Below are 26,070 nucleotides of genomic sequence, written 5' to 3'. Positions count from 1 at the left end.
ATAATACTAGTGAGATAATATTAAAAAACATAGCCATGCATGGAGGCAACTGAAATGCGTTTTGGATATGCGAACAAATGTTTGTCGAGCGAGTAATGACTCAAAGCTGTTCGAGTTGCAGACAACACATTGAGTGGGTCGACTCGACGAGCGCAATCGAAAATCAAGTTAAAACGAGGAAGTAACAAAATTTTCGGCATGCCGAAAATTTAAAGCCTTTGCAGATATGTGAGAATAGTGCAGCTCGGAAATGCTGCGTTTGTTGAAATATCTGTGAAAACAGAATATTTTCCTATCTTGATGAAACTTGACACCGATTCGTATTTTTATACCCTGAACCCATTAAAAATGGGTATAAGGGTATATTGTATTTGTGTAAAATCCAAATTTATGTAAGAGGCAGAAGGACGCATCTCCGACCCCATAAAGTATATACATTCTTGATCAGCATCAATAGCCGAGTCGATCTAGCCATGTCCGTCTGCCTGTCCGTCCGTCCGTCCGTATGTATGAGTCAAAGGATCTCAGAACCTATAAGATTTTAGATGTAGGTGCTCCTAGTTCCCGCGCAAATCGAGTTTGTTTCCGATAATCGATAACTTACTCCGTTTCCAAGCAATCGATAAAAATCGATATCGATATCCTGTTCTTTAGGTAATTTTGGTAAATAATAAGAGCTAAAGTAACCAAACTTGACATATAGCTTCTAAAATAGAATATATATATATACATTTGATGTTGGAAGAAGAGGGTTCAGGGTATCCCCTAGTCGGGAGCTCCCGACTAGAACCTCTTACTTGATCTTTATGGTTTTCCCTCTAGATTAATCTGGCATTCAAATCTGAACACCGTTTTTTTGGTCGAAATTCATGTCCAAATCTTACCCCAAGATTCGTATATAGACATGGGTCAAAAATTACCACCTCCATATCTCGGCCAAATCTCATCCGATTTTCACGAAGCATGCATTTTTCATCATGGTTTTTCCTCTAGATTAATGTGGCATTCAAATCTGAACACCGATTTTATGGTCGAAATTCATGTCCAAATCTTACCCCAAGATTCGTATATAGACATGGGTCAAAAATTACCATAACTCGGTCAAATCTCATCCGATTTTCACGAAGTTTGCATTTTTCTTCGTGGTTTTCCCTCTAGATAAATGTGGCATTCAAATCTCGACACCGATTTTTTGGTCGAAATTCATGTCCAAATCTTACCCCAAGATTCGTATATTGACATGGGTCAAAAATTACCACCCCCATAACTCGGTCAAATCTCATCCGATTTTCACGAAGTTTGGCTTTTTTCTTCATGGTTTTCCCTCTAGATTAATCTGGCATTCAAATCTCGACACCGATTTTTTGGTCGAAATTCATGTTCAAATCTTACCTCAAGATTCGTATGTAGACATGGGTCAAAATTTACCAACCCCATATCTCGGCCAAATCTCATCCGATTTTCACGAAGCTTGCATTATTCTTCATGGTTTTCCCTCTAGATTAATCTGGCATTCAAATCTCGACACCGATTTTTTGGTCGAAATTCATGTTCAAATCTTACCTCAAGATTCGTATGTAGACATGGGTCAAAATTTACCAACCCCATATCTCGGCCAAATCTCATCCGATTTTCACGAAGTTTGCATTTTTCTTCATGGTTTTCCCTCTAGATTAATCTGGTATTCAAATCTGAACACCGATTTATTGGTCGAAATTCATGTCCAAATCTTACCCCAAGATTCGTATATAGACATGGGTCAAAAATTACCATAACTCGGTCAAATCTCATCCGATTTACACGAAGTTTGCATTTTTCTTCATGGTTTTCCCTCTAGATTAATCTGGCATTAAAATCTCGACACCGATTTTTTGGTCGAAATTCATATCCAAATCTTACCTCAAGATTCGTATATAGACATGGGTCAAAAATTACCACCCCCATATCTCGGCCAAATCTCATCCGATTTTCACGAAGTTTGGCTTTTTCTTCGTGGTTTTCCCTCTAGATTAATGTGGCATTCAAATCTCGACACCGATTTTTTGGTCGAAATTCATGTCCAAATCTTACCCCAAGATTCGTATATAGACATGGGTCAAAAATTACCACCTTCATATCTCGGCCAAATCTCATCCGATTTTCACGAAGTTTGGCTTTTTCTTCATGGTTTTCCCTCTAGATTAATCTGGCATTCAAATCTGAACATCGATTTTTTGGTCGAAATACATGTCCAAATCTGGCATTCAAATCTGAACATCGATTTTTTGGTTGAATTTCATGTCCAAATCTTACCCCAAGATTCGTATATTGACATGGGTCAAAAATTACCATAACTCGGTCAAATCTCATCCGATTTTCACGAAGTTTGGCTGTTTCTTCATGGTTTTCAATCTTGATTAATCTGGCATTCAAATCTGAACACCGATTTTTTGGTCGAAATTCATGTCCAAATCTTACCCCAAGATTCGTATATAGACATGGGTCAAAAATTACCACCTCCATATCTCGGCCAAATCTCATCCGATTTTCACGAAGTTTGCATTTTTTCTTCATGGTTTTCCCTCTACATTAATCTGGCATTCAAATCTCGACACCGATTTTTTGGTCGAAATTCATGTCCAAATCTTACCCCAAGATTCGTATATAGACATGGGTCAAAAATTACCACCCCCATAACTCGGTCAAATCTCATCCGATTTTCACGAACTTTGGCTGTTTCTTCATTGTTTTCCCTCTAGATTAATCTGGCATTCAAATCTCGACACCGATTTTTTGGTCGAAATTCATGTCCAAATCTTACCTCAAGATTCGTATATATACATGGGTCAAAAATTACCATCCCCATAACTCGGTCAAATCTCATCCGATTTTCACGAAGTTTGCATTTTTCTTCATGGTTTTCCCTCTAGATTAATGTGGCATTCAAATCTCGACACCGATTTTTTGGTCGAAATTCATGTTCAAATCTTACCTCAAGATTCGTATGTAGACATGGGTCAAAAATTACCACCCCCATAACTCGATCAAATCTCATCCGATTTTCACGAAGTTTGGCTTTCTCTTCATGGTTTTCCCTCTAGATTAATCTGGCATTCAAATCTCGACACCAATTTTTTGGTCGAAATTCATGTCCAAATCTTACCTCAATATTCGTATATATAGATGGGTCAAAAATTACCACCCCCATAACTCGGTCAAATCTCATCCGATTTTCACGAAGTTTGGCTTTCTCTTCATGGTTTTCCCTCTACATTAATCTGGCATTCAAATCTCGACACCGATTTTTTGGTCGAAATTCATGTTCAAATCTTACCTCAAGATTCGTATGTAGACATGGGTCAAAAATTACCACCCCCATAACTCGGTCAAATCTCATCCGATTTTCACGAAGTTTGGCTTTCTCTTCATGGTTTTCCCTCTACATTAATCTGGCATTCAAATCTCGACACCGATTTTTTGGTCGAAATTCATGTTCAAATCTTACCTCAAGATTCGTATGTAGACATGGGTCAAAAATTACCACCCCCATAACTCGGTCAAATCTCATCCGATTTTCACGAAGTTTGCATTTTTCTTCATGGTTTTCCCTCTACATTAATCTGGCATTCAAATCTCGACACCGATTTTTTGGTCGAAATTCATGTTCAAATCTTACCTCAAGATTCGTATGTAGACATGGGTCAAAAATTACCACCTCCATATCTCGGCCAAATATCATCCGATTTTCACGAAGTTTGCATTTTTCTTCATGGTTTTTCCTCTACATTAATCTTGCATTCAAATCTCGACACCGATTTTTTGGTCGAAATTCATGTCCAAATCTTACCTCAAGATTCGTATATAGACGTGGGTCAAAAATTACCACCCCCATAACTCGGTCAAATCTCATCCGATTTTCGCGAAGTTTGGCTTTCTCTTCATGGTTTTCCCTCTACATTAATCTGGCATTCAAATCTCGACACCGATTTTTTGGTCGAAATTCATGTCCAAATCTTACCTCAAGATTCGTATATAGACATGGGTCAAAAATTACCACCCCCATATGTCGGTCAAATCTCATCCGATTTTCACGAAGTTTGCATTTTTCTTCATGGTTTTCCCTCTAGATTAATCTGGCATTCAAATCTGAACACCGATTTTTTGGTCGAAATTCATGTCCAAATCTTACCCCAAGATTCGTATATAGACATGGGTCAAAAATTACCACCTCCATATCTCGGCCAAATCTCATCCGATTTTCACGAAGTTTGCATTTTTCTTCATGGGTTTCCCTCTACATTAATCTGGCATTCAAATCTCGACACCGATTTTTTGGTCGAAATTCATGTCCAAATCTTACCTCAAGATTCTTATATAGACATGGGTAAAAAATTACCACCCCCATATCTCGGCCAAATCTCATCCGATTTTCACGAAGTTTGGCTTTTTCTTCATGGTTTTCCCTCTAGATTCATGTGGCATTCAAATCTGAACACCGATTTTTGGTCGAAATTCATGTCCAAATCTTACCCCAAGATTCGTATATAGACATGGGTCAAAAATTACCACCTCCATATCTCGGCCAAATCTCATCCGATTTTCACGAAGTTTGCATTTTTCTTCATGGTTTTCCCTCTACATTAATCTGGCATTCAAATCTCGACACCAATTTTTTGGTCGAAATTCATGTCCAAATCTTACCGCAAGATTCGTATATAGACGTGGGTCAAAAATTACCACCCCCATATCTCGGCCAAATCTCATCCGATTTTCACGAAGTTTGCATTTTTCTTCATGGTTTTCCCTCTTGATTAATGTGGCATTCAAATCTCGACACCGATTTTTTGGTCGAAATTCATGTCCAAATCTTACCCCAAGATTCGTATATTGACATGGGTCAAAAATTACCACCCCCATAACTCGGTCAAATCTCATCAGATTTTCACGAAGTTTGCATTTTTCTTCATGGTTTTCCCTCTAGATTAATGTGGCATTCAAATCTCGACACCGATTTTTTGGTCGAAATTCATGTCCAAATTTTACCCCAAGATTCTTATATAGACATGGGTCAAAAATTACCACCCCCATATCTCGGCCAAATCTCTTCAGATTTTCACGAAGTTTGGCTTTTTCTTCATGGTTTTCCCTCTAGATTAATGTGGCATTCAAATCTCGACACCGATTTTTTGGTCGAAATTCATGTCCAAATCTTACCCCAAGATTCGAATATAGACATGGTCAAAAATTACCACCTCCATATCTCGGCCAAATATCATCCGATTTTCACGAAGTTTGCATTTTTCTTCATGGTTTTCCCTCTAGATTAATCTGGCATTCAAATCTCGACACCGATTTTTTGGTCGAAATTCATGTCCAAGTCTTACCTCAATATTCGTATATATACATGGGTCAAAAATTACCACCCCCATAACTCGGTCAAATCTCATCCGATTTTCACGAAGTTTGGCTTTCTCTTCATGGTTTTCCCTCTACATTAATCTGGCATTCAAATCTCGACACCGATTTTTTGGTCGAAATTCATGTTCAAATCTTACCTCAAGATTCGTATGTAGACATGGGTCAAAAATTACCACCCCCATAACTCGGTCAAATCTCATCCGATTTTCACGAAGTTTGCATTTTTCTTCATGGTTTTCCCTCTACATTAATCTGGCATTCAAATCTCGACACCGATTTTTTGGTCGAAATTCATGTCCAAATCTTACCTCAAGATTCGTATATAGACGTGGGTCAAAAATTACCACCCCCATAACTCGGTCAAATCTCATCCGATTTTCACGAAGTTTGGCTTTCTCTTCATGGTTTTCCCTCTACATTAATCTGGCATTCAAATCTCGACACCGATTTTTTGGTCGAAATTCATGTCCAAATTTTACCCCAAGATTCTTATATAGACATGGGTCAAAAATTACCACCCCCATATCTCGGCCAAATCTCTTCAGATTTTCACGAAGTTTGGCTTTTTCTTCATGGTTTTCCCTCTAGATTAATGTGGCATTCAAATCTCGACACCGATTTTTTGGTCGAAATTCATGTCCAAATCTTACCCCAAGATTCGAATATAGACATGGTCAAAAATTACCACCTCCATATCTCGGCCAAATATCATCCGATTTTCACGAAGTTTGCATTTTTCTTCATGGTTTTCCCTCTAGATTAATCTGGCATTCAAATCTCGACACCGATTTTTTGGTCGAAATTCATGTCCAAGTCTTACCTCAATATTCGTATATATACATGGGTCAAAAATTACCACCCCCATAACTCGGTCAAATCTCATCCGATTTTCACGAAGTTTGGCTTTCTCTTCATGGTTTTCCCTCTACATTAATCTGGCATTCAAATCTCGACACCGATTTTTTGGTCGAAATTCATGTTCAAATCTTACCTCAAGATTCGTATGTAGACATGGGTCAAAAATTACCACCCCCATAACTCGGTCAAATCTCATCCGATTTTCACGAAGTTTGCATTTTTCTTCATGGTTTTCCCTCTACATTAATCTGGCATTCAAATCTCGACACCGATTTTTTGGTCGAAATTCATGTCCAAATCTTACCTCAAGATTCTTATATAGACATGGGTCAAAAATTACCACCCCCATATCTCGGTCAAATCTCATCCGATTTTCACGAAGTTTGCATTTTTCTTCATGGTTTTTCCTCTACATTAATCTGGCATTCAAATCTCGACACCGATTTTTTGGTCGAAATTCATGTCCAAATCTTACCTCAAGATTCGTATATAGACGTGGGTCAAAAATTACCACCCCCATAACTCGGTCAAATCTCATCCGATTTTCACGAAGTTTGGCTTTCTCTTCATGGTTTTCCCTCTACATTAATCTGGCATTCAAATCTCGACACCGATTTTTTGGTCGAAATTCATGTTCAAATCTTACCTCAAGATTCGTATGTAGACATGAGTCAAAAATTACCACCTCCATATCTCGGCCAAATATCATCCGATTTTCACGAAGTTTGCATTTTTCTTCATGGTTTTTCCTCTACATTAATCTGGCATTCAAATCTCGACACCGATTTTTTGGTCGAAATTCATGTCCAAATCTTACCTCAAGATTCGTATATAGACGTGGGTCAAAAATTACCACCCCCATAACTCGGTCAAATCTCATCCGATTTTCACGAAGTTTGGCTTTCTCTTCATGGTTTTCCCTCTACATTAATCTGGCATTCAAATCTCGACACCGATTTTTTGGTCGAAATTCATGTCCAAATCTTACCCCAAGATTCGTATATAGACATGGGTCAAAAATTACCACCTCCATATCTCGGCCAAATCTCATCCGATTTTCACGAAGTTTGCATTTTTCTTCATGGTTTTCCCTCTACATTAATCTGGCATTCAAATCTCGACACCGATTTTTTGGTCGAAATTCATGTCCAAATCTTACCTCAAGATTCTTATATTGACATGGGTAAAAAATTACCTCCCCCATATCTCGGCCAAATCTCATCCGATTTTCACGAAGTTTGGCTTTTTCTTCATGGTTTTCCCTCTAGATTCATGTGGCATTCAAATCTGAACACCGATTTTTGGTCGAAATTCATGACCAAATCTTACCCCAAGATTCGTATATAGACATGGGTCAAAAATTACCACCTCCATATCTCGGCCAAATCTCATCCGATTTTCACGAAGTTTGCATTTTTCTTCATGGTTTTCCCTCTACATTAATCTGGCATTCAAATCTCGACACCGATTTTTGGTCGAAATTCATGTCCAAATCTTACCTCAAGATTCGTATATAGACGTGGGTCAAAAATTACCACCCCCATATCTCGGCCAAATCTCATCCGATTTTCACGAAGATTGCATTTTTCTTCATGGTTTTCCCTCTTGATTAATGTGGCATTCAAATCTCGACACCGATTTTTTGGTCGAAATTCATGTCCAAATCTTACCCCAAGATTCGTATATTGACATGGGTCAAAAATTACCACCCCCATAACTCGGTCAAATCTCATCCGATTTTCACGAAGTTTGCATTTTTCTTCATGGTTTTCCCTCTAGATTAATGTGGCATTCAAATCTCGACACCGATTTTTTGGTCGAAATTCATGTCCAAATTTTACCCCAAGATTCTTATATAGACATGGGTCAAAAATTACCACCCCCATATCTCGGCCAAATCTCTTCAGATTTTCACGAAGTTTGGCTTTTTCTTCATGGTTTTCCCTCTAGATTAATGTGGCATTAAAATCTCGACACCGATTTTTTGGTCGAAATTCATGTCCAAATCTTACCCCAAGATTCGTATATAGACATGGGTCAAAAATTACCACCTCCATATCTCGGCCAAATCTCATCCGATTTTCACGAAGTTTGCATTTTTCTTCATGGTTTTCCCTCTAGATTAATCTGGCATTCAAATCTCGACACCGATTTTTTGGTCGAAATTCATGTCCAAATCTTACCCCAAGATTCGTATGTAAACATGGGTCAAAAATTACCACCCCCATATCTCGGCCAAATCTCATCCGATTTTCACGAAGTTTGCATTTTTCTTCAAGGTTTTCCCTCTAGATTAATCTGGTATTCAAATCTGAACACCGATTTTTTGGTCGAAATGCATGTCCAAATCTTACCCCAAGATTCGTATATAGACATGGGTCAAAAATTACCACCTTCATATCTCGGTCAAATCTCATCCGATTTTCACGAAGCTTGCATTTTTCTTCATGGTTTTCCCTCTTGATTAATGTGGCATTCAAATCTCGACACCGATTTTTTGGTCGAAATTCATGTCCAAATTTTACCCCAAGATTCTTATATAGACATGGGTCAAAAATTACCACCCCCATATCTCGGCCAAATCTCTTCAGATTTTCACGAAGTTTGGCTTTTTCTTCATGGTTTTCCCTCTAGATTCATGTGGCATTCAAATCTGAACACCGATTTTTGGTCGAAATTCATGACCAAATCTTACCCCAAGATTCGTATATAGACATGGGTCAAAAATTACCACCTCCATATCTCGGCCAAATCTCATCCGATTTTCACGAAGTTTGCATTTTTCTTCATGGTTTTCCCTCTAGATTAATCTGGCATTCAAATCTCGACACCGATTTTTTGGTCGAAATTCATGTCCAAATCTTACCCCAAGATTCGTATGTAAACATGGGTCAAAAATTACCACCCCCATATCTCGGCCAAATCTCATCCGATTTTCACGAAGTTTGCATTTTTCTTCAAGGTTTTCCCTCTAGATTAATCTGGTATTCAAATCTCGACACCGATTTTTTGGTCGAAATTCATGTTCAAATCTTACCTCAAGATTCGTATGTAGACATGGGTCAAAAATTACCACCCCCATAACTCGGTCAAATCTCATCCGATTTTCACGAAGTTTGCATTTTTCTTCATGGTTTTCCCTCTACATTAATCTGGCATTCAAATCTCGACACCGATTTTTTGGTCGAAATTCATGTCCAAATCTTACCTCAAGATTCTTATATAGACATGGGTCAAAAATTACCACCCCCATATCTCGGTCAAATCTCATCCGATTTTCACGAAGTTTGCATTTTTCTTCATGGTTTTTCCTCTACATTAATCTGGCATTCAAATCTCGACACCGATTTTTTGGTCGAAATTCATGTCCAAATCTTACCTCAAGATTCGTATATAGACGTGGGTCAAAAATTACCACCCCCATAACTCGGTCAAATCTCATCCGATTTTCACGAAGTTTGGCTTTCTCTTCATGGTTTTCCCTCTACATTAATCTGGCATTCAAATCTCGACACCGATTTTTTGGTCGAAATTCATGTCCAAATCTTACCCCAAGATTCGTATATTGACATGGGTCAAAAATTACCACCCCCATAACTCGGTCAAATCTCATCCGATTTTCACGAAGTTTGCATTTTTCTTCATGGTTTTCCCTCTAGATTAATGTGGCATTCAAATCTCGACACCGATTTTTTGGTCGAAATTCATGTCCAAATTTTACCCCAAGATTCTTATATAGACATGGGTCAAAAATTACCACCCCCATATCTCGGCCAAATCTCTTCAGATTTTCACGAAGTTTGGCTTTTTCTTCATGGTTTTCCCTCTAGATTAATGTGGCATTAAAATCTCGACACCGATTTTTTGGTCGAAATTCATGTCCAAATCTTACCCCAAGATTCGTATATAGACATGGGTCAAAAATTACCACCTCCATATCTCGGCCAAATCTCATCCGATTTTCACGAAGTTTGCATTTTTCTTCATGGTTTTCCCTCTAGATTAATCTGGCATTCAAATCTCGACACCGATTTTTTGGTCGAAATTCATGTCCAAATCTTACCCCAAGATTCGTATGTAAACATGGGTCAAAAATTACCACCCCCATATCTCGGCCAAATCTCATCCGATTTTCACGAAGTTTGCATTTTTCTTCAAGGTTTTCCCTCTAGATTAATCTGGTATTCAAATCTGAACACCGATTTTTTGGTCGAAATGCATGTCCAAATCTTACCCCAAGATTCGTATATAGACATGGGTCAAAAATTACCACCTTCATATCTCGGTCAAATCTCATCCGATTTTCACGAAGCTTGCATTTTTCTTCATGGTTTTCCCTCTTGATTAATGTGGCATTCAAATCTCGACACCGATTTTTTGGTCGAAATTCATGTCCAAATCTTACCCCAAGATTCGAATATAGACATGGTCAAAAATGATGACCCCCATAACTCGGTCAAATCTCATCCGATTTTCACGAAGCTTGCATTTTTCTTCATGGTTTTCCCTCTTGATTAATGTGGCATTCAAATCTCGACACCGATTTTTTGGTCGAAATTCATGTCCAAATCTTACCCCAAGATTTGTATGTTGACATGGGTCAAAAATTACCTCCCCCATAACTCGGTCAAATCTCATCCGATTTTCACGAAGCTTGCATTTTTCTTCATGGTTTTCCCTCTTGATTAATGTGGCTTCAAATCTCGACACCGATTTTTTGGTCGAAATTCATGTCCAAATCTTACCTCAAGATTCTTATATAGACATGGGTAAAAAATTACCACCCCCATATCTCGGCCAAATCTCATCCGATTTTCACGAAGTTTGCATTTTTCTTCATGGTTTTCCCTCTTGATTAATGTGGCATTCAAATCTCGACACCGATTTTTTGGTCGAAATTCATGTCCAAATCTTACCCCAAGATTCGTATATTGACATGGGTCAAAAATTACCACCCCCATAACTCGGTCAAATCTCATCCGATTTTCACGAAGTTTGCATTTTTCTTCATGGTTTTCCCTCTAGATTAATGTGGCATTCAAATCTCGACACCGATTTTTTGGTCGAAATTCATGTCCAAATTTTACCCCAAGATTCTTATATAGACATGGGTCAAAAATTACCACCCCCATAACTCGGTCAAATCTCATCCGATTTTCACGAAGTTTGGCTGTTTCTTCATGGTTTTCCCTCTAGATTAATGTGGCATTAAAAACTCGACACCGATTTCTTGGTCGAAATTCATGTCCAAATCTTACCCCAAGATTCGTATATAGACATGGGTCAAAAATTACCACCTCCATATCTCGGCCAAATCTCATCCGATTTTCACGAAGCTTGCATTTTTCTTCATGGTTTTCCCTCTTGATTAATGTGGCATTCAAATCTCGACACCGATTTTTTGGTCGAAATTCATGTCCAAATCTTACCCCAAGATTCGTATGTAAACATGGGTCAAAAATTACCACCCCCATATCTCGGCCAAATCTCATCCGATTTTCACGAAGTTTGCATTTTTCTTCAAGGTTTTCCCTCTAGATTAATCTGGTATTCAAATCTGAACACCGATTTTTTGGTCGAAATGCATGTCCAAATCTTACCCCAAGATTCGTATATAGACATGGGTCAAAAATTACCACCTTCATATCTCGGTCAAATCTCATCCGATTTTCACGAAGCTTGCATTTTTCTTCATGGTTTTCCCTCTTGATTAATGTGGCATTCAAATCTCGACACCGATTTTTTGGTCGAAATTCATGTCCAAATCTTACCCCAAGATTTGTATATTGACATGGGTCAAAAATTACCTCCCCCATAACTCGGTCAAATCTCATTCGATTTTCACGAAGCTTGCATTTTTCTTCATGGTTTTCCCTCTTGATTAATGTGGCATTCAAATCTCGACACCGATTTTTTGGTCGAAATTCATGTCCAAATCTTACCCCAAGATTTGTATATTGACATGGGTCAAAAATTACCTCCCCCATAACTCGGTCAAATCTCATCCGATTTTCACGAAGCTTGCATTTTTCTTCATGGTTTTCCCTCTTGATTAATGTGGCATTCAAATCTCGACACCGATTTTTTGGTCGAAATTCATGTCCAAATCTTACCCCAAGATTCGAATATAGACATGGTCAAAAATGATGACCCCCATAACTCGGTCAAATCTCATCCGATTTTCACGAAGCTTGCATTTTTCTTCATGGTTTTCCCTCTTGATTAATGTGGCATTCAAATCTCGACACCGATTTTTTGGTCGAAATTCATGCCCAAATCTTACCCCAAGATTTGTATATTGACATGGGTCAAAAATTACCTCCCCCATAACTCGGTCAAATCTCATCCGATTTTCACGAAGCTTGCATTTTTCTTCATGGTTTTCCCTCTTGATTAATGTGGCATTCAAATCTCGACACCGATTTTTTGGTCGAAATTCATGTCCAAATCTTACTCCAAGATTTGTATATTGACATGGGTCAAAAATTACCTCCCCCATAACTCGGTCAAATCTCATCCGATTTTCACGAAGCTTGCATTTTTCTTCATGGTTTTCTCTCTTGATTAATGTGGCATTCAAATCTCGACACCGATTTTTTGGTCGAAATTCATGTCCAAATCTTACCCCAAGATTCGTATGTAAACATGGGTCAAAAATTACCACCCCCATATCTCGGCCAAATCTCATCCGATTTTCACGAAGTTTGCATTTTTCTTCAAGGTTTTCCCTCTAGATTAATCTGGTATTCAAATCTGAACACCGATTTTTTGGTCGAAATTCATGTCCAAATCTTACCCCAAGATTCGTATATAGACATGGGTCAAAAATTACCACCTTCATATCTCGGCCAAATCTCATCCGATTTTCACGAAGTTTGCATTTTTCTTCATGGTATTCCCTCTAGATTAATCTGGCATTCAAATCTGAACACCGATTTTTTGGTCGAAATTCATGTCCAAATCTTACCCCAAGATTCGTATGTAAACATGGGTCAAAAATTAACACCCCCATATCTCGGTCAAATCTCATCCGATTTTCACGAAGTTTGCATTTTTCTTCATGGTTTTCCCTCTAGATTAATGTGGCATTCAAATCTCGACACCGATTTTTTGTTCGAAATTCATGTCCAAATTTTACCCCAAGATTCTTATATAGACATGGGTCAAAAATTACCACCCCCATATCTCGGCCAAATCTCTTCAGATTTTCACGAAGCTTGGCTTTTTCTTCATGGTTTTCCCTCTAGATTAATCTGGCATTAAAATCTCGACATCGATTTTTTGGTCGAAATTCATGTCCAAATCTTACCCCAAGATTCGTATATAGACATGGTCAAAAATGACCACCCCCAAACCTCGGTCAAATCTCATCCGATTTTCACGAAGTTTGGCTTTTTCTTCATGGTTTTCCCTCTAGATTAATGTGGCATTCAAATCTCGACACCGATTTTGGTCGAAATTCATGTCAAGTTTTACCCCAAGATTCTTATATAGACATGGGTCAAAAATTACCACCCCCATATCTCGGTCAAATCTCATCCGATTTTCACGAAGTTTGGCTGTTTCTTCATGGTTTTCCCTCTAGATTAATGTGGCATTCAAATCTCGACACCGATTTTTTGGTCGAAATTCATGTCCAAATTTAACCCCAAGATTCTTATATAGACATGGGTCAAAAATTACCACCCCCATATCTCGGCCAAATCTCTTCAGATTTTCACGAAGCTTGGCTTTTTCTTCATGGTTTTTCCTCTAGATTAATCTGGCATTAAAATCTCGACACCGATTTTTTGGTCGAAATTCATGTCCAAATCTTACCCCAAGATTCGTATATAGACATGGTCAAAAATGACCACCCCCAAACCTCGGTCAAATCTCATCCGATTTTCACGAAGTTTGGCTTTTTCTTCATGGTTTTCCCTCTAGATTAATGTGGCATTCAAATCTCCACAATGATTTTTTGGTCGAAATTCATGTCCAAATTTTACCGGTGATTCTTATATAGACATGGGTCAAAAATTACCACCCCCATATCTCGGTCAAATCTCATCCGATTTTCACGAAGTTTGGCTTTTTCTTCATGGTTTTCCCTCTAGATTAATGTGGCATTCAAATCTCGACACCGATTTTTTGGTCGAAATTCATGTCCAAATCTTACCCCAAGATTCGTATGTAGCCATGGGTCAAAAATTACCACCCCCATATCTCGGTCAAATCTCATCCGATTTTCACGAAGTTTGCATTTTTCTTCATGGTTTTCCCTCTAGATTAATGTGGCATTCAAATCTCGACACCGATTTTTTGGTCGAAATTCATGTCCAAATTTTACCCCAAGATTCTTATATAGACATGGGTCAAAAATTACCACCCCCATATCTCGGTCAAATCTCATCCGATTTTCACGAAGTTTGGCTTTTTCTTCATGGTTTTCCCTCTAGGTTAATCTGGCATTAAAATCTCGACATCGATTTTTTGGTCGAAATTCATGTCCAAATCTTACCCCAAGATTCGTATATAGACATGGTCAAAAATGACCACCCCCAAACCTCGGTCAAATCTCATCCGATTTTCACGAAGTTTGGCTTTTTCTTCATGGTTTTCCCTCTAGATTAATGTGGCATTCAAATCTCGACACCGATTTTGGTCGAAATTCATGTCAAGTTTTACCCCAAGATTCTTATATAGACATGGGTCAAAAATTACCACCCCCATATCTCGGTCAAATCTCATCCGATTTTCACGAAGTTTGGCTGTTTCTTCATGGTTTTCCCTCTAGATTAATGTGGCATTCAAATCTCGACACCGATTTTTTGGTCGAAATTCATGTCCAAATTTAACCCCAAGATTCTTATATAGACATGGGTCAAAAATTACCACCCCCATATCTCGGCCAAATCTCTTCAGATTTTCACGAAGCTTGGCTTTTTCTTCATGGTTTTTCCTCTAGATTAATCTGGCATTAAAATCTCGACACCGATTTTTTGGTCGAAATTCATGTCCAAATCTTACCCCAAGATTCGTATATAGACATGGTCAAAAATGACCACCCCCAAACCTCGGTCAAATCTCATCCGATTTTCACGAAGTTTGGCTTTTTCTTCATGGTTTTCCCTCTAGATTAATGTGGCATTCAAATCTCCACAATGATTTTTTGGTCGAAATTCATGTCCAAATCTTACCCCAAGATTCGTATGTAGACATGGGTCAAAAATTACCACCCCCATATCTCGGTCAAATCTCATCCGATTTTCACGAAGTTTGCATTTTTCTTCATGGTTTTCCCTCTAGATTAATGTGGCATTCAAATCTCGACACCGATTTTTTGGTCGAAATTCATGTCCAAATTTTACCCCAAGATTCTTATATAGACATGGGTCAAAAATTACCACCCCCATATCTCGGTCAAATCTCATCCGATTTTCACGAAGTTTGGCTTTTTCTTCATGGTTTTCCCTCTAGATTAATGTGGCATTCAAATCTCGACACCGATTTTTTGGTCGAAATTCATGTCCAAATCTTACCCCAAGATTCGTATGTAGCCATGGGTCAAAAATTACCACCCCCATATCTCGGTCAAATCTCATCCGATTTTCACGAAGTTTGCATTTTTCTTCATGGTTTTCCCTCTAGATTAATGTGGCATTCAAATCTCGACACCGATTTTTTGGTCGAAATTCATGTCCAAATTTTACCCCAAGATTCTTATATAGACATGGGTCAAAAATTACCACCCCCATATCTCGGTCAAATCTCATCCGATTTTCACGAAGTTTGGCTTTTTCTTCATGGTTTTCCCTCTAGGTTAATGTGGCATTCAAATCTCGACACCGATTTTTTGGTCGAAATTCATGTCCAAATCTTACCCCAAGATTCGTATATTGACATGGGTCAAAAATTACCACCCCCATAACTCGGTCAAATCTCATCCGATTTTCACGAAGTTTGTCTGTTTCTTCATGGTTTTCCCTCTAGATTAATGTGGCATTCAAATCTCGACACCGATTTTTTGGTCGAAATTCATGTCCAAGTTTTACCCCAAGATTCTTATATAGACATGGGTCAAAAATTACCACCCCCATATCTCGGTCAAATCTCATCCGATTTTCACGAAGTTTGCATTTTTCTTCATGGTTTTCCCTCTAGATTAATGTGGCATTCAAATCTCGACACCGATTTTTTGGTCGAAATTCATGTCCAAATTTTACCCCAAGATTCTTATATAGACATGGGTCAAAAATTACCACCCCCATATCTCGGCCAAATCTCTTCAGATTTTCACGAAGCTTGGCTTTTTCTTCATGGTTTTCCCTCTAGATTAATCTGGCATTAAAATCTCGACATCGATTTTTTGGTCGAAATTCATGTCCAAATCTTACCCCAAGATTCGTATATAGACATGGTCAAAAATGACCACCCCCATAACTCCGTCAAATCTCATCCGATTTTCACGAAGTTTGGCTTTTTATTCATGGTTTTCCCTCTAGATTAATGTGGCATTCAAATCTCGACACCGATTTTGGTCGAAATTCATGTCCAAGTTTTACCCCAAGATTCTTATATAGACATGGTCAAAAATGACCACCCCCATAACTCGGTCAAATCTCATCCGATTTTCACGAAGTTTGCATTTTTCTTCATGGTTTTCCCTCTAGATTAATCTGACATTCAAATCTGAACATCGATTTTTTGGTCGAAATTCATGTCCAAATCTTACCCCACGATTCGTATATATACATGGGTCAAAAATTACCACCCCCATAACTCGGTCAAATCTCATCCAATTTTCACGAAGTTTGCATTTTTCTTCATGGTTTTCCCTCTAGATTAATCTGGCATTCAAATCTCGACACCGATTTTTTGGTCGAAATTCGTGTCCAAATCTTACCCCAAGATTCGTATGTAAACATGGGTCAAAAATTACCACCCCCATATCTCGGTCAAATCTCATCCGATTTTCACGAAGTTTGCATTTTTCTTCATGGTTTTCCCTCTAGATTAATCTGGCATTCAAATCTCGACACCGATTTTTTGGTCGAAATTCGTGTCCAAATCTTACCCCAAGATTCGTATGTAAACATGGGTCAAAAATTACCACCCCCATATCTCGGCCAAATCTCATCCGATTTTCACGAAGTTTGGCTTCTATACCCCGAACCCATTAAAAATGGAAGGGTATATTGTATTTGTATTTTTTTTACTATATGTAACAGGCAGAAGAAACAACTCCGACCCCATAAAGAATATATATTTTGATCAGCATAAATAGCTGAGCCGATCTAGCCATGTCCGTTTGTCTGTCCGTCCGTCCGTCCGTCCCTATGTATGAACGCAAGGATCTCAGAACCTATAAGAGCTAGAGACTTGAAATTTTAGATGTAGATTCTGCTAGCTCCCGCGCAAATCGAGTTTGTTTCCGATAATCGATAACTTACTTAGTTTCCAAGCAATCGATAAAAATCGATATCGATATCCTGTTTTTTTAGCAATTTTGGTAAATAATAAGAACTAGAGTCACCATATAGCTTATAAAATGGAATATATATATGCATTTGATGTTGGAAGAAGAGGGTTCAGGGTATCCCCTAATCGGGAGCTCCCGACTAGAACCTCTTACTTGTTTTAATTGTTTTCCTATTTTACCTTATGTCTAGAAGTACTTACTAGCTTATGCCCTTATACAGGGGAATGTTTCTGTAACAAAAAACTAACTTCGTCATCTGACCAAGTCTCTATTTATTATCAGAATGTCAGAGGTCTCATTTCCAAAACTTAAAAATCCTTTTATGGCTAGCACTTCCTTTGATTCGGACATAATCTCATTAGGAATTAGGCTTTTACTTAATAATAAACATAAATACAAGTATATCGATACCACAATATTACCATTAAATGTAGAAATGCTAGATTTAAGCTCATCGATATAGATCCTCGAGCCATCGATAGCCTTGAAGCAGAACTTCCATCTCTATCTAATCGCTTATCAAAAATAGCGCGCGTATTCGGATCAACAATAAAATACATCATTTATTTTATGTATAATCAAACTTATAACAGTGCTCGTTTAGATTTGAGCTTTGATGTTGCTCGTTGATTGAAACAAAGCTGCACAATTACGAATTAAGACTTCACCAATTTCACATTTCCCTTTGTTGAATTGAACCAACGATTTGAGTACCAGTTGCTAGCAAATGTATTCATTTCACTTCCATTTCGTATACCCTACTTTTTTCAATTTTATTGAGCCAAGCCATCAAGCGCTTCCTAAAAACAAACGAAAGAATTAGTTGATACGGAAAGAAACTTGCCACGTGCCGGAGCGAGTCTATTTACCGGCTGCGTGCGCTTCTCCATGCACCCAAATGTGTACCAATGCTCGTCATTGCCAAGCTTCTCGCCATCCTCCAGTGAACAGGGCAGAGTGCGATTCATTGTCTCCGGCAGCAGCAAGAACAAGCAGGCACCTAGCAATGTGAGCACGCCCAGAATGATTTCTGGCAATGACAAGAAGTCTGCAGACGTGTTCAATATGTATTTTACGCATATTATGTACATAAGGTCTACATCATGGATAGCACCCAATGCCTGGCCACGCACACATGTTGGAATCAGCTCCATGGCATACTGCATATTTGACTGGAAGGCAAGGTTGCAAAGAAAGCTCCCAATTACGAAAAAAGTGAATAGTACTGTGGGGACAGAAAGTAGACATAGTTAGAATTGTGGGCAAGTATTCTAAGCGAAACTACGCAAAAGATTTTAGAACAAAATTGTTTGTTTTTAAGTTGCTAACATATATTTTTTACTCATTGTCTAGAAGTAGAAGCAGGTATTATAATTTTATACTTTTTCATAAAACACAAATATCTTCTTTATTCCAGTCCAGCTTTAAATATTAGTTTTCACTTACATACCGATTAAGCTATGTACTGTGACTAACCATACAACATACAAATGTTCGAAGTAAATGTTACCCAGAGATATGGATGATTTTGTATTATTAATATAAAAAACTGTTTGCAACTTTATAAATGCTCGAAGCTTGTGCAGTTAATAAAGAAAAATTGTAATATATACCTAATTAATTTTCAAATCGGTGAAAAACGAAAAATAATAAAAATTTAAATACTTTATTCAACTATTGGAACCTGTTCTTCAGCACAAACAACACAAGTATATATAGTTAAATAAATAAGACTTACAGCGATTAGCAGCGTGTGAAAGGAAGACGCCCGATAGCAAGAGGAAAAGGACAATAAGGAGCCGTATTGTCAAAGCCAACGCCTTGCGTCCTATGCGATCTTGCAGGATAATTACTACCAAGCAAGCAGGCAGAATAGGAGCTGTGCGCAATGAGGACATTACAAATGGCGAAATCTTAAAGCCACGCACATAATAAACGATGAGTTTACAGTAGTAGGGAAGTACCATGCTATGTTGATGAGCGAATGAGGGCGTAGAAACAGCAGATTGATACACATTAGCAAGTTCATTCGATCAGATTTCTACTCACAATTCAAACAACAATATTAAATAGGTGCGGCGTAGGTGCGGCGTCCTGAAGAGGTCAAGCAGATTTGGGTTGTTCTTCGCATTTTGCTGGCTTAATTTGCAGTCATCAATGAATTCTTTAAAGACGTTGTCATCAATTTGGCGGCCATTTATCTTGGCCACACGCCTTAGGGCGGCTATAGCCTGGCCATATTTCTTCCTTGAGATCAGCCATTGTACGCTCTCCGGTACAAAATAAAAGAAAATCGGCACCATAATTATTGACACCATTTCGAGAAGCATGAAACGACGCCAAGTACCCAAGAGGATTGCTATCCAAGGTGTGCTTACCATGCCCAAAAATAAAAAGAAACCGAAGCAGATGTTCAGGCAAACGGTGCGCAAAGAAGGACGCATATATTCCACAACTGCGAAACGATTGTCGATTAAAATATACGATTTCTAATGCAGTAATTGTTGTACTCACTTAGAATGCGAACAATAAAAAAGTTGCTGTTAATTACGAAGCCGGTAATAAATCGAAATATACAATAAAGTGCCAGACTCATCCCAAAGATTGTCAAAAAGTTGCCGAATATGGTGATAACCTTGGCCAAAACAAGAATGGGCACCCGACCCAGTCTATCAGCCAAATAGCCCATAACTAGACAACCAATCAAGCAACCCGCAAAGTACACTGAGTCTCCCTTACTAAGTTTATCCTCTTGATCACATATCCAGTTCATTTCACTGACGAAACTCTGATAACCCATATAATGCTCATAGTTGTACTTTTTGCAGGAGCTTGAGTGTGTTGAATTATTGTACAGTGGTTTGCAGTTGGATTCACTTGGCGGTGGTGCCCCCGAGTCCAGCCCATCAGCACACCTGGGTGTTATGGACAGACGTTAAGCATATGCCATATTATTAATATTCTTATAAATACTAGAGCCCTGCGTCGGTAAATTCATGTGAATCAGGCTCGGATACTCAATTGGCAACATACGCACAACAAAACTATCAGCTCGAACACAACCGATAAAATGGAGTTTAATGTGATCTATAACAGCTTAAGGTATTTGTTTGATTTTGTTTTATTATCAGTCGAATTGACCGACACAAATTTTTTTTTGCAACTCCAACAGATCGAGCCGACAAAGTATGAGTCGGATATCCGAAACGTGTTTCGATGGTCTCGATGCAGGGCTCTATTACATACCAATACTTTGGCACAGTATTAAGGATCGAGTATGATCGGAAATGCATGGCTGATAGCAGATTGATCAAAGGACAGAGTAACAGCAAGATTAGCTGCTGCCGACTAAAATCACCGCATTTTTCCAACATTTTGTCTACTTCCAACATTGTGTTATTTACATATATTCCAAGCACGTGGTGCATTTAATTCACCATACACCTCGTCCAGAATAGAGAGTTCCCGGAACTTGTTTTTTATTTAGCCAGTGCCCTCAATGTACCCCTGCACTTGTAGCATTTGCATCGCATCTTCCAATTTCATGAAAAAAACAAATATATCAATTTAGATTTTAAAGACAAATGACAGTGTTTGCGTAATGCTAGTAAAATTAGATAGAAAAATATCAAATGTATTACCAATCACTTGCGTTTAACAGGATTTTGGAAGTCATGTTCTTCTGACTAAAGCTTGCGGATGGGGCTCTTCTCACTCTCATACTACAGGCTCATACTACATAATACTAGAGGTGATGGTTCTACCCTGTTCTGTATGCACCTATCTCCGATCAGGTCACTTTACGAGCGCTATATTGATAATCATTCGGAAAATTCCCTTCCCAGCAAAAATCCCCATCAGCTCTTTTACTCGAGAGACAAACTGATTACAGTTCAATGCACAATGCATCGATCGAAAATATCGACAGTTATTCAATTCAATTAACAATTCAAGGATGAAAGCAATATACTAAATAGCGCTGAGATCGTTACTAAATACCATATATTAACTTGTAGATCGAACATCTCTCCGCCTTGGAAGCTCCTTCCAAAGCACCATCTATTGTTGACTCCAGGGGCAAGGGGCAGATGCTATGCACATTCCGCTTGAGAAACCCCGTCTTGGTCTTGATGTAGTGGTGTAGTGACTACGCACTGCGCCATCGCATCCGGGATGTAATTCTGAGAAGACGCAAAAACCTCTCCATTTATTCACGACATGTCATGTCTCAACATAGATTTTTATTATTAAATCAGGAAACTTTTGAAATTATGTATGGAGTGAATTCTTGGGAAGCATGCAAGCTGCTAAGATTATTTTAATTGGTAATCTGTTTGTTAAGCAAATCTAACTATAATTGACCATATAAATACATTGTTTGTAGACTAAAACTAACCTAGAGAGCGACTTTGATGATCATTTTTAATGCGTTTTGAAATTGCCTGACATAGTAACATATAATATCATTCATGATAACCACCTATTAAGACTTATTGAATTCTTTGTCCTGGTCGGAGATGTGTGGGTACAGAACAGTGTAAAGCCAACACCTTTAGTATATATGTAGCATAAGAGTGAGAAACACCCTTACCCCATCCACGACAGGTTGTAGTCAGAAGAACACGAACCCCAATTTATGTTCTTTTATATTATTTTACAAGCATTACGACGCACTGACAGTTCTCTGTTAAATTTGTCAAACCAAAATTATTAAATTTCTTTTCCATAAAAGCTAACGAGAAGCGAGTTTTGGGAACTCTCTATTCTGGACAGAGGTGTATGGTGAATTGAATATGACGTAAATGACATATATGTAAACAAAACAATGTTGGAAGTGGACGAAGTATTGGAAAAATTCGGTTATTTCAGTCGGCAGCAGGGAATCATGCTATTACTCTGTTCTCTGATCAATCTACTATCATCCATGCATATTCTTTCGAACCCGTTAATTAATTTCGTACCAAAGTATTGGTATGTAATAGAGCCCTGCATTGAGTAAACCAAAACCTATTTCGATAACCGACTAAAATTTTACTGGCTCGATCTGTTTGAGATGCAGTAGATAGTAGTAGTAGTATGTGTCGGTCAACTCGACCGAAAATTCGGCCCAATCAAACAATTAGCTCGATATATTCTAGTTCACATCAAAATCAATTGTTTCAGTTATGTTCGAACTAATAGCTTTATTGTGCGTATGTTTGAATCAAGTATATTTAAATATTGCTTAGCTCAGTAGTATTCATAGGAATATTATTAACATGGCGTATACTTAACGTCTGTCAATAACACCCAGGTGTGCTGATGGGCTGGACCCGGGGGCACCACCGCCAAATGAATCTAGCTGCAAACCACTGTACAATAATTCAACCAACTCTGGTACCTGCAATAAATACAACTATGAGGTTCACATGGGCTTTCAGAGTTTCGTCAGTGAAATGAACTGGATATGTGATGAAGCGTGGAAACTTAGGAAGGGAAACTCCTATTTCCTGGCGGGCCGCTTGATAGGCAGTCTATTTATGGGCTATTTGGCAGATATACTGGGTCGGGTGCCCATTGTTGTTTTGACCAATGTCATTGCCATATTCGGCAACTTTTTGACAATCTTTGACATGAATGTGGACCTTTTTTGTATATTTCGATTTATATGCGGCTTCGTCCTAAACAGCAACTTTGCGTTAATTCGCATTCTAAGTGAGCAAATCACAATCACAGCATTAGAGAAAGTTTAATTTAATCGACAATCATTTCGCAGTTGTGGAATATATGCGTCCTTCTTTGCGCACCGTTTGCCTGAACATTTGTGTCGATTTCATTTCTTATTTGGGCATAATAAGCACCATTTGGATAGTGGTCCTCGTAGGTAATTGGCGTCGTTTCATGCTTCTCGACTCGCTTCCAATATTTGTGATGCCGATTTTCTTTTATTTTGTACCGGAGAGCGTACAATGGCTGATCTCAAGGAAGAAATATGGCCAGGCTATAGCCGCCCTAAGGCGTGTGGCCAAGATAAATGGCCGTCAAATTGATGACAACCTCTTTAAAGAATTCATTGATGACTGCAAATTAAGCCAGCAAAATACGAAGAACACCCCAAATCTGCTGCACCTCCTCAGGACGCCACGCCTACGCCGCACCTTTTTAATAATGTTGCTTGAAGTGTGAGTAGATCGAATGAACTTGCCAATATGCACCAATCTGTTTTCTCATTCGCCCATCTACATAGCATGATCATTTTACTCTTCAACAAACTTGTCATGTATCATATTCGTCACCTTAAGATTTCGCCATTTGTTAGGAGCTCACTTCTTATAACTTCTATTCTGCCTGCTTGCTTGGCAATAATTATCCTGCAAGATCGCATAGGACGCAAGGCGTTGGCTTTGACAATACGGCTCCTTATTGTCCTTTTCCTCTTGCTATCGTGCGTCCTCCTCTCTCCCGCTGCTAGTCACTGTAAGTCTTGTCTATTTTTATACCCTGAACCCATTAAAAATAAGTTTAATGGTATATTGTAGTGGTGCGAAAGCCAAATGTATGTAACAGGCAGAAGGACGCATCTCCGCCCCATAAAGTACATATATTCTTGATCAGCATCAATAGCCGAGTCGATCTAGCCATGTCCGTCGGTCTGTCCGTCCGTCCGTCCGTCCGTCCGTATGTATGAACGCAAGGATCTCAGAACCTATAAGAGCTAGAGAAATTTTTGAAATTTTTTGAAAATTTGAAATTTTAGATGTAGGTGCTCCTTGTTCCCGCGCAGATCAAGTTTGTTTCCGATAATCGATAACTTACTCCGTTTCCAAGCAATCAATAAAAATCGATATCGATATCCTATTTTTTTGGGCAATTTTGGTAAATAATAAGAGCTGGAGTCACTAAACTTGACATATAGCTTCTAAAATATAATATATCCCCTGTATCCCCTAGTCGGGAGCACCCGACTAGAACCTATCACTTGTTTAAATTTATTTTTGTAGAAAAGCGCGAAGCGCGAGCTGCATTTGGTGTTCGAATAAAAGGGTTCAGGGTATTCCCTAGTCGGGAGCTCCCGACTAGAACCCCTTACTTCTTTTATTTAGTTTCGCCTGCAACACCTGCCCACAATGAAAACTATGCCTTCTTTCTGTATTCTCGCCCACAGCAACCCCATTACTGTTGTCGATTTTCGTAATTGGGAACATTTTTTCTGACCTTGCCTTCTACTCAAATATACAGTACACCTTGGAGCTGATTCCAACATGTGTGCGGAGCCAGACAGTGGGTTCTATCTATGCCATAAGCTATGTGCTCGACATATTCACATATTACTTTTTGAACATGCGTGAAGTCTTCTTGCTGCTGCCGGAAATCATTCTGGCAATAATAGCATTTCTGGGAGCCTGTCTTTGTTTGCTGCTGCCGGAGACACTGAATCGCACGCTGCCCAGTTCACTGGAGGATGGCGATAAGCTTGGCAATGACGAGCATTGGTACACATTTGGGTGCACGCAGCCGGTAAATAGACTCGCCTCGCTTTCTTTCCGTATCAACTAATTCTATCGTTTATTTTAAGGAACAGCTTGAAAACTCCTTGGAAGAATAAAATGGGATATATTGAAGTAGGGTTCCGATCGCTCATATATGTATCATATGTAAACGAAGAAATATATACGAAATAGAAAACGAATTTATTTGCTAGCAACTGCCTCTGAAATGCTCAGAAGCCCTTATCGTTTAGTACCCAAAACGAATCAATCAATCAATTGAACGAAATGAATTGGAACAAGTAAGATCCCGACTGGGCGATACCCTGAACCCTCTTCTTCCAACATCAAATGCTTTATAAAGTTCGTCCATATAAACTCACTATTATAAGATTTGTATATAATCTATACATCATTTATTGCTAGTAATATGTGAAATAGTGTTCAAGTTATCTTAAGATACTTCCAAAAAGAAAATGCATGAATTCGAATGAAATGTTTTTCAAATTGAGATTTAAATATCCCTTATCCGTTGTTTATTAAATTGAGTTTTAAATATTAGTTGTCTTTCCAATAGATATGATTTCCAATCAAGAAATTAATGCTTTGAAATTGATGAGAAAGTTAATAAGACTTCATAACATATCGCATTGAGCCCATGGTATAAGCCATTAAAACCTTGCCAACCAATTTGGCGTGCTGTAAAAAACGTTTGTAGTTTGTGTAATATGATATTTTAATGGACATGTCTAACCATTTTTGCCAGTTAATTAAAATCCCTAATGCGGTTTACCTTGGCCTTTTTCGAACAGAAAAGGGGTTGGAACGCCGCCTCGGCCACACCCTGATCCGAAGGCTCTTCCACGCACAATCAAATCATTTCGCAAA

The 26,070-nt window shown here is 38.5% G+C and overlaps 2 protein-coding genes across 6 annotated transcripts; one reads left to right on the top strand and one right to left on the bottom strand.

Annotated features, from left to right (window-relative positions):
- Positions 1–18,277: 18,277 nt before the first annotated feature.
- On the bottom strand, positions 18,278–21,300 carry LOC115761738 (organic cation transporter-like protein). The gene is made up of 6 exons (XM_030703624.1): positions 20,963–21,300; positions 20,231–20,631; positions 19,766–20,171; positions 19,455–19,684; positions 18,586–18,941; positions 18,278–18,516 (listed from the first exon to the last, which is right to left on the bottom strand). The coding sequence occupies exons 1-6, from the start codon at positions 21,142–21,144 to the stop codon at positions 18,490–18,492; spliced, it is 1,602 nt and encodes a 533-aa protein (XP_030559484.1). The 5' UTR covers positions 21,145–21,300; the 3' UTR covers positions 18,278–18,489.
- A 1,100-nt stretch (positions 21,301–22,400) lies between these two features.
- LOC115761346 (solute carrier family 22 member 3-like) lies at positions 22,401–25,670 on the top strand. 5 transcript variants are annotated; one of them, XM_030703088.1, is made up of 6 exons: positions 22,401–22,687; positions 23,010–23,410; positions 23,472–23,877; positions 23,943–24,172; positions 24,861–25,213; positions 25,278–25,670. In XM_030703088.1, the coding sequence occupies exons 1-6, from the start codon at positions 22,542–22,544 to the stop codon at positions 25,299–25,301; spliced, it is 1,560 nt and encodes a 519-aa protein (XP_030558948.1). In that variant the 5' UTR covers positions 22,401–22,541; the 3' UTR covers positions 25,302–25,670. The 5 variants fall into 5 exon arrangements, with proteins under 5 accessions (XP_030558948.1, XP_030558947.1, XP_030558949.1 ...); XM_030703087.1 differs by having other exon boundaries at positions 25,272–25,669; XM_030703089.1 differs by lacking the exon at positions 25,278–25,670 and having other exon boundaries at positions 24,861–24,976; positions 25,047–25,166.
- The last annotated feature ends 400 nt before the right edge of the window (positions 25,671–26,070 follow it).

This window comes from Drosophila novamexicana, unplaced genomic scaffold, assembly GCF_003285875.2.
Source record: "Drosophila novamexicana strain 15010-1031.04,08,12 unplaced genomic scaffold, DnovRS2.1 tig00000485-arrow-pilon, whole genome shotgun sequence".
Classification (NCBI taxonomy): domain Eukaryota; kingdom Metazoa; phylum Arthropoda; class Insecta; order Diptera; family Drosophilidae; genus Drosophila; species Drosophila novamexicana.
Note: the sequence above shows the minus strand (reverse complement) of the source record. Positions and strands in the feature narration are given on the sequence as shown.

What these genes read in the sequence shown, in the direction of transcription:
- LOC115761738 (XM_030703624.1), bottom strand. Translation starts at nt 21,144, where the DNA reads ATGCACCACGTGCTTGGAATATATGTAAATAACACAATGTTGGAAGTA. An exon ending in AATACTGTGCCAAAGTATTG is followed by an intron (nt 20,632 to 20,962) that starts GTATGTAATAGA and finishes CATAACACCCAG; the next exon opens with GTGTGCTGATGGGCTGGACT. An exon ending in TTTTATTGTTCGCATTCTAA is followed by an intron (nt 20,172 to 20,230) that starts GTGAGTACAACA and finishes ATCGTTTCGCAG; the next exon opens with TTGTGGAATATATGCGTCCT.
- LOC115761346 (XM_030703087.1), top strand. Translation starts at nt 22,542, where the DNA reads ATGTTGGAAGTGGACGAAGTATTGGAAAAATTCGGTTATTTCAGTCGG. An exon ending in TGCGTTAATTCGCATTCTAA is followed by an intron (nt 23,411 to 23,471) that starts GTGAGCAAATCA and finishes ATCATTTCGCAG; the next exon opens with TTGTGGAATATATGCGTCCT. An exon ending in TTAATAATGTTGCTTGAAGT is followed by an intron (nt 23,878 to 23,942) that starts GTGAGTAGATCG and finishes CCATCTACATAG; the next exon opens with CATGATCATTTTACTCTTCA.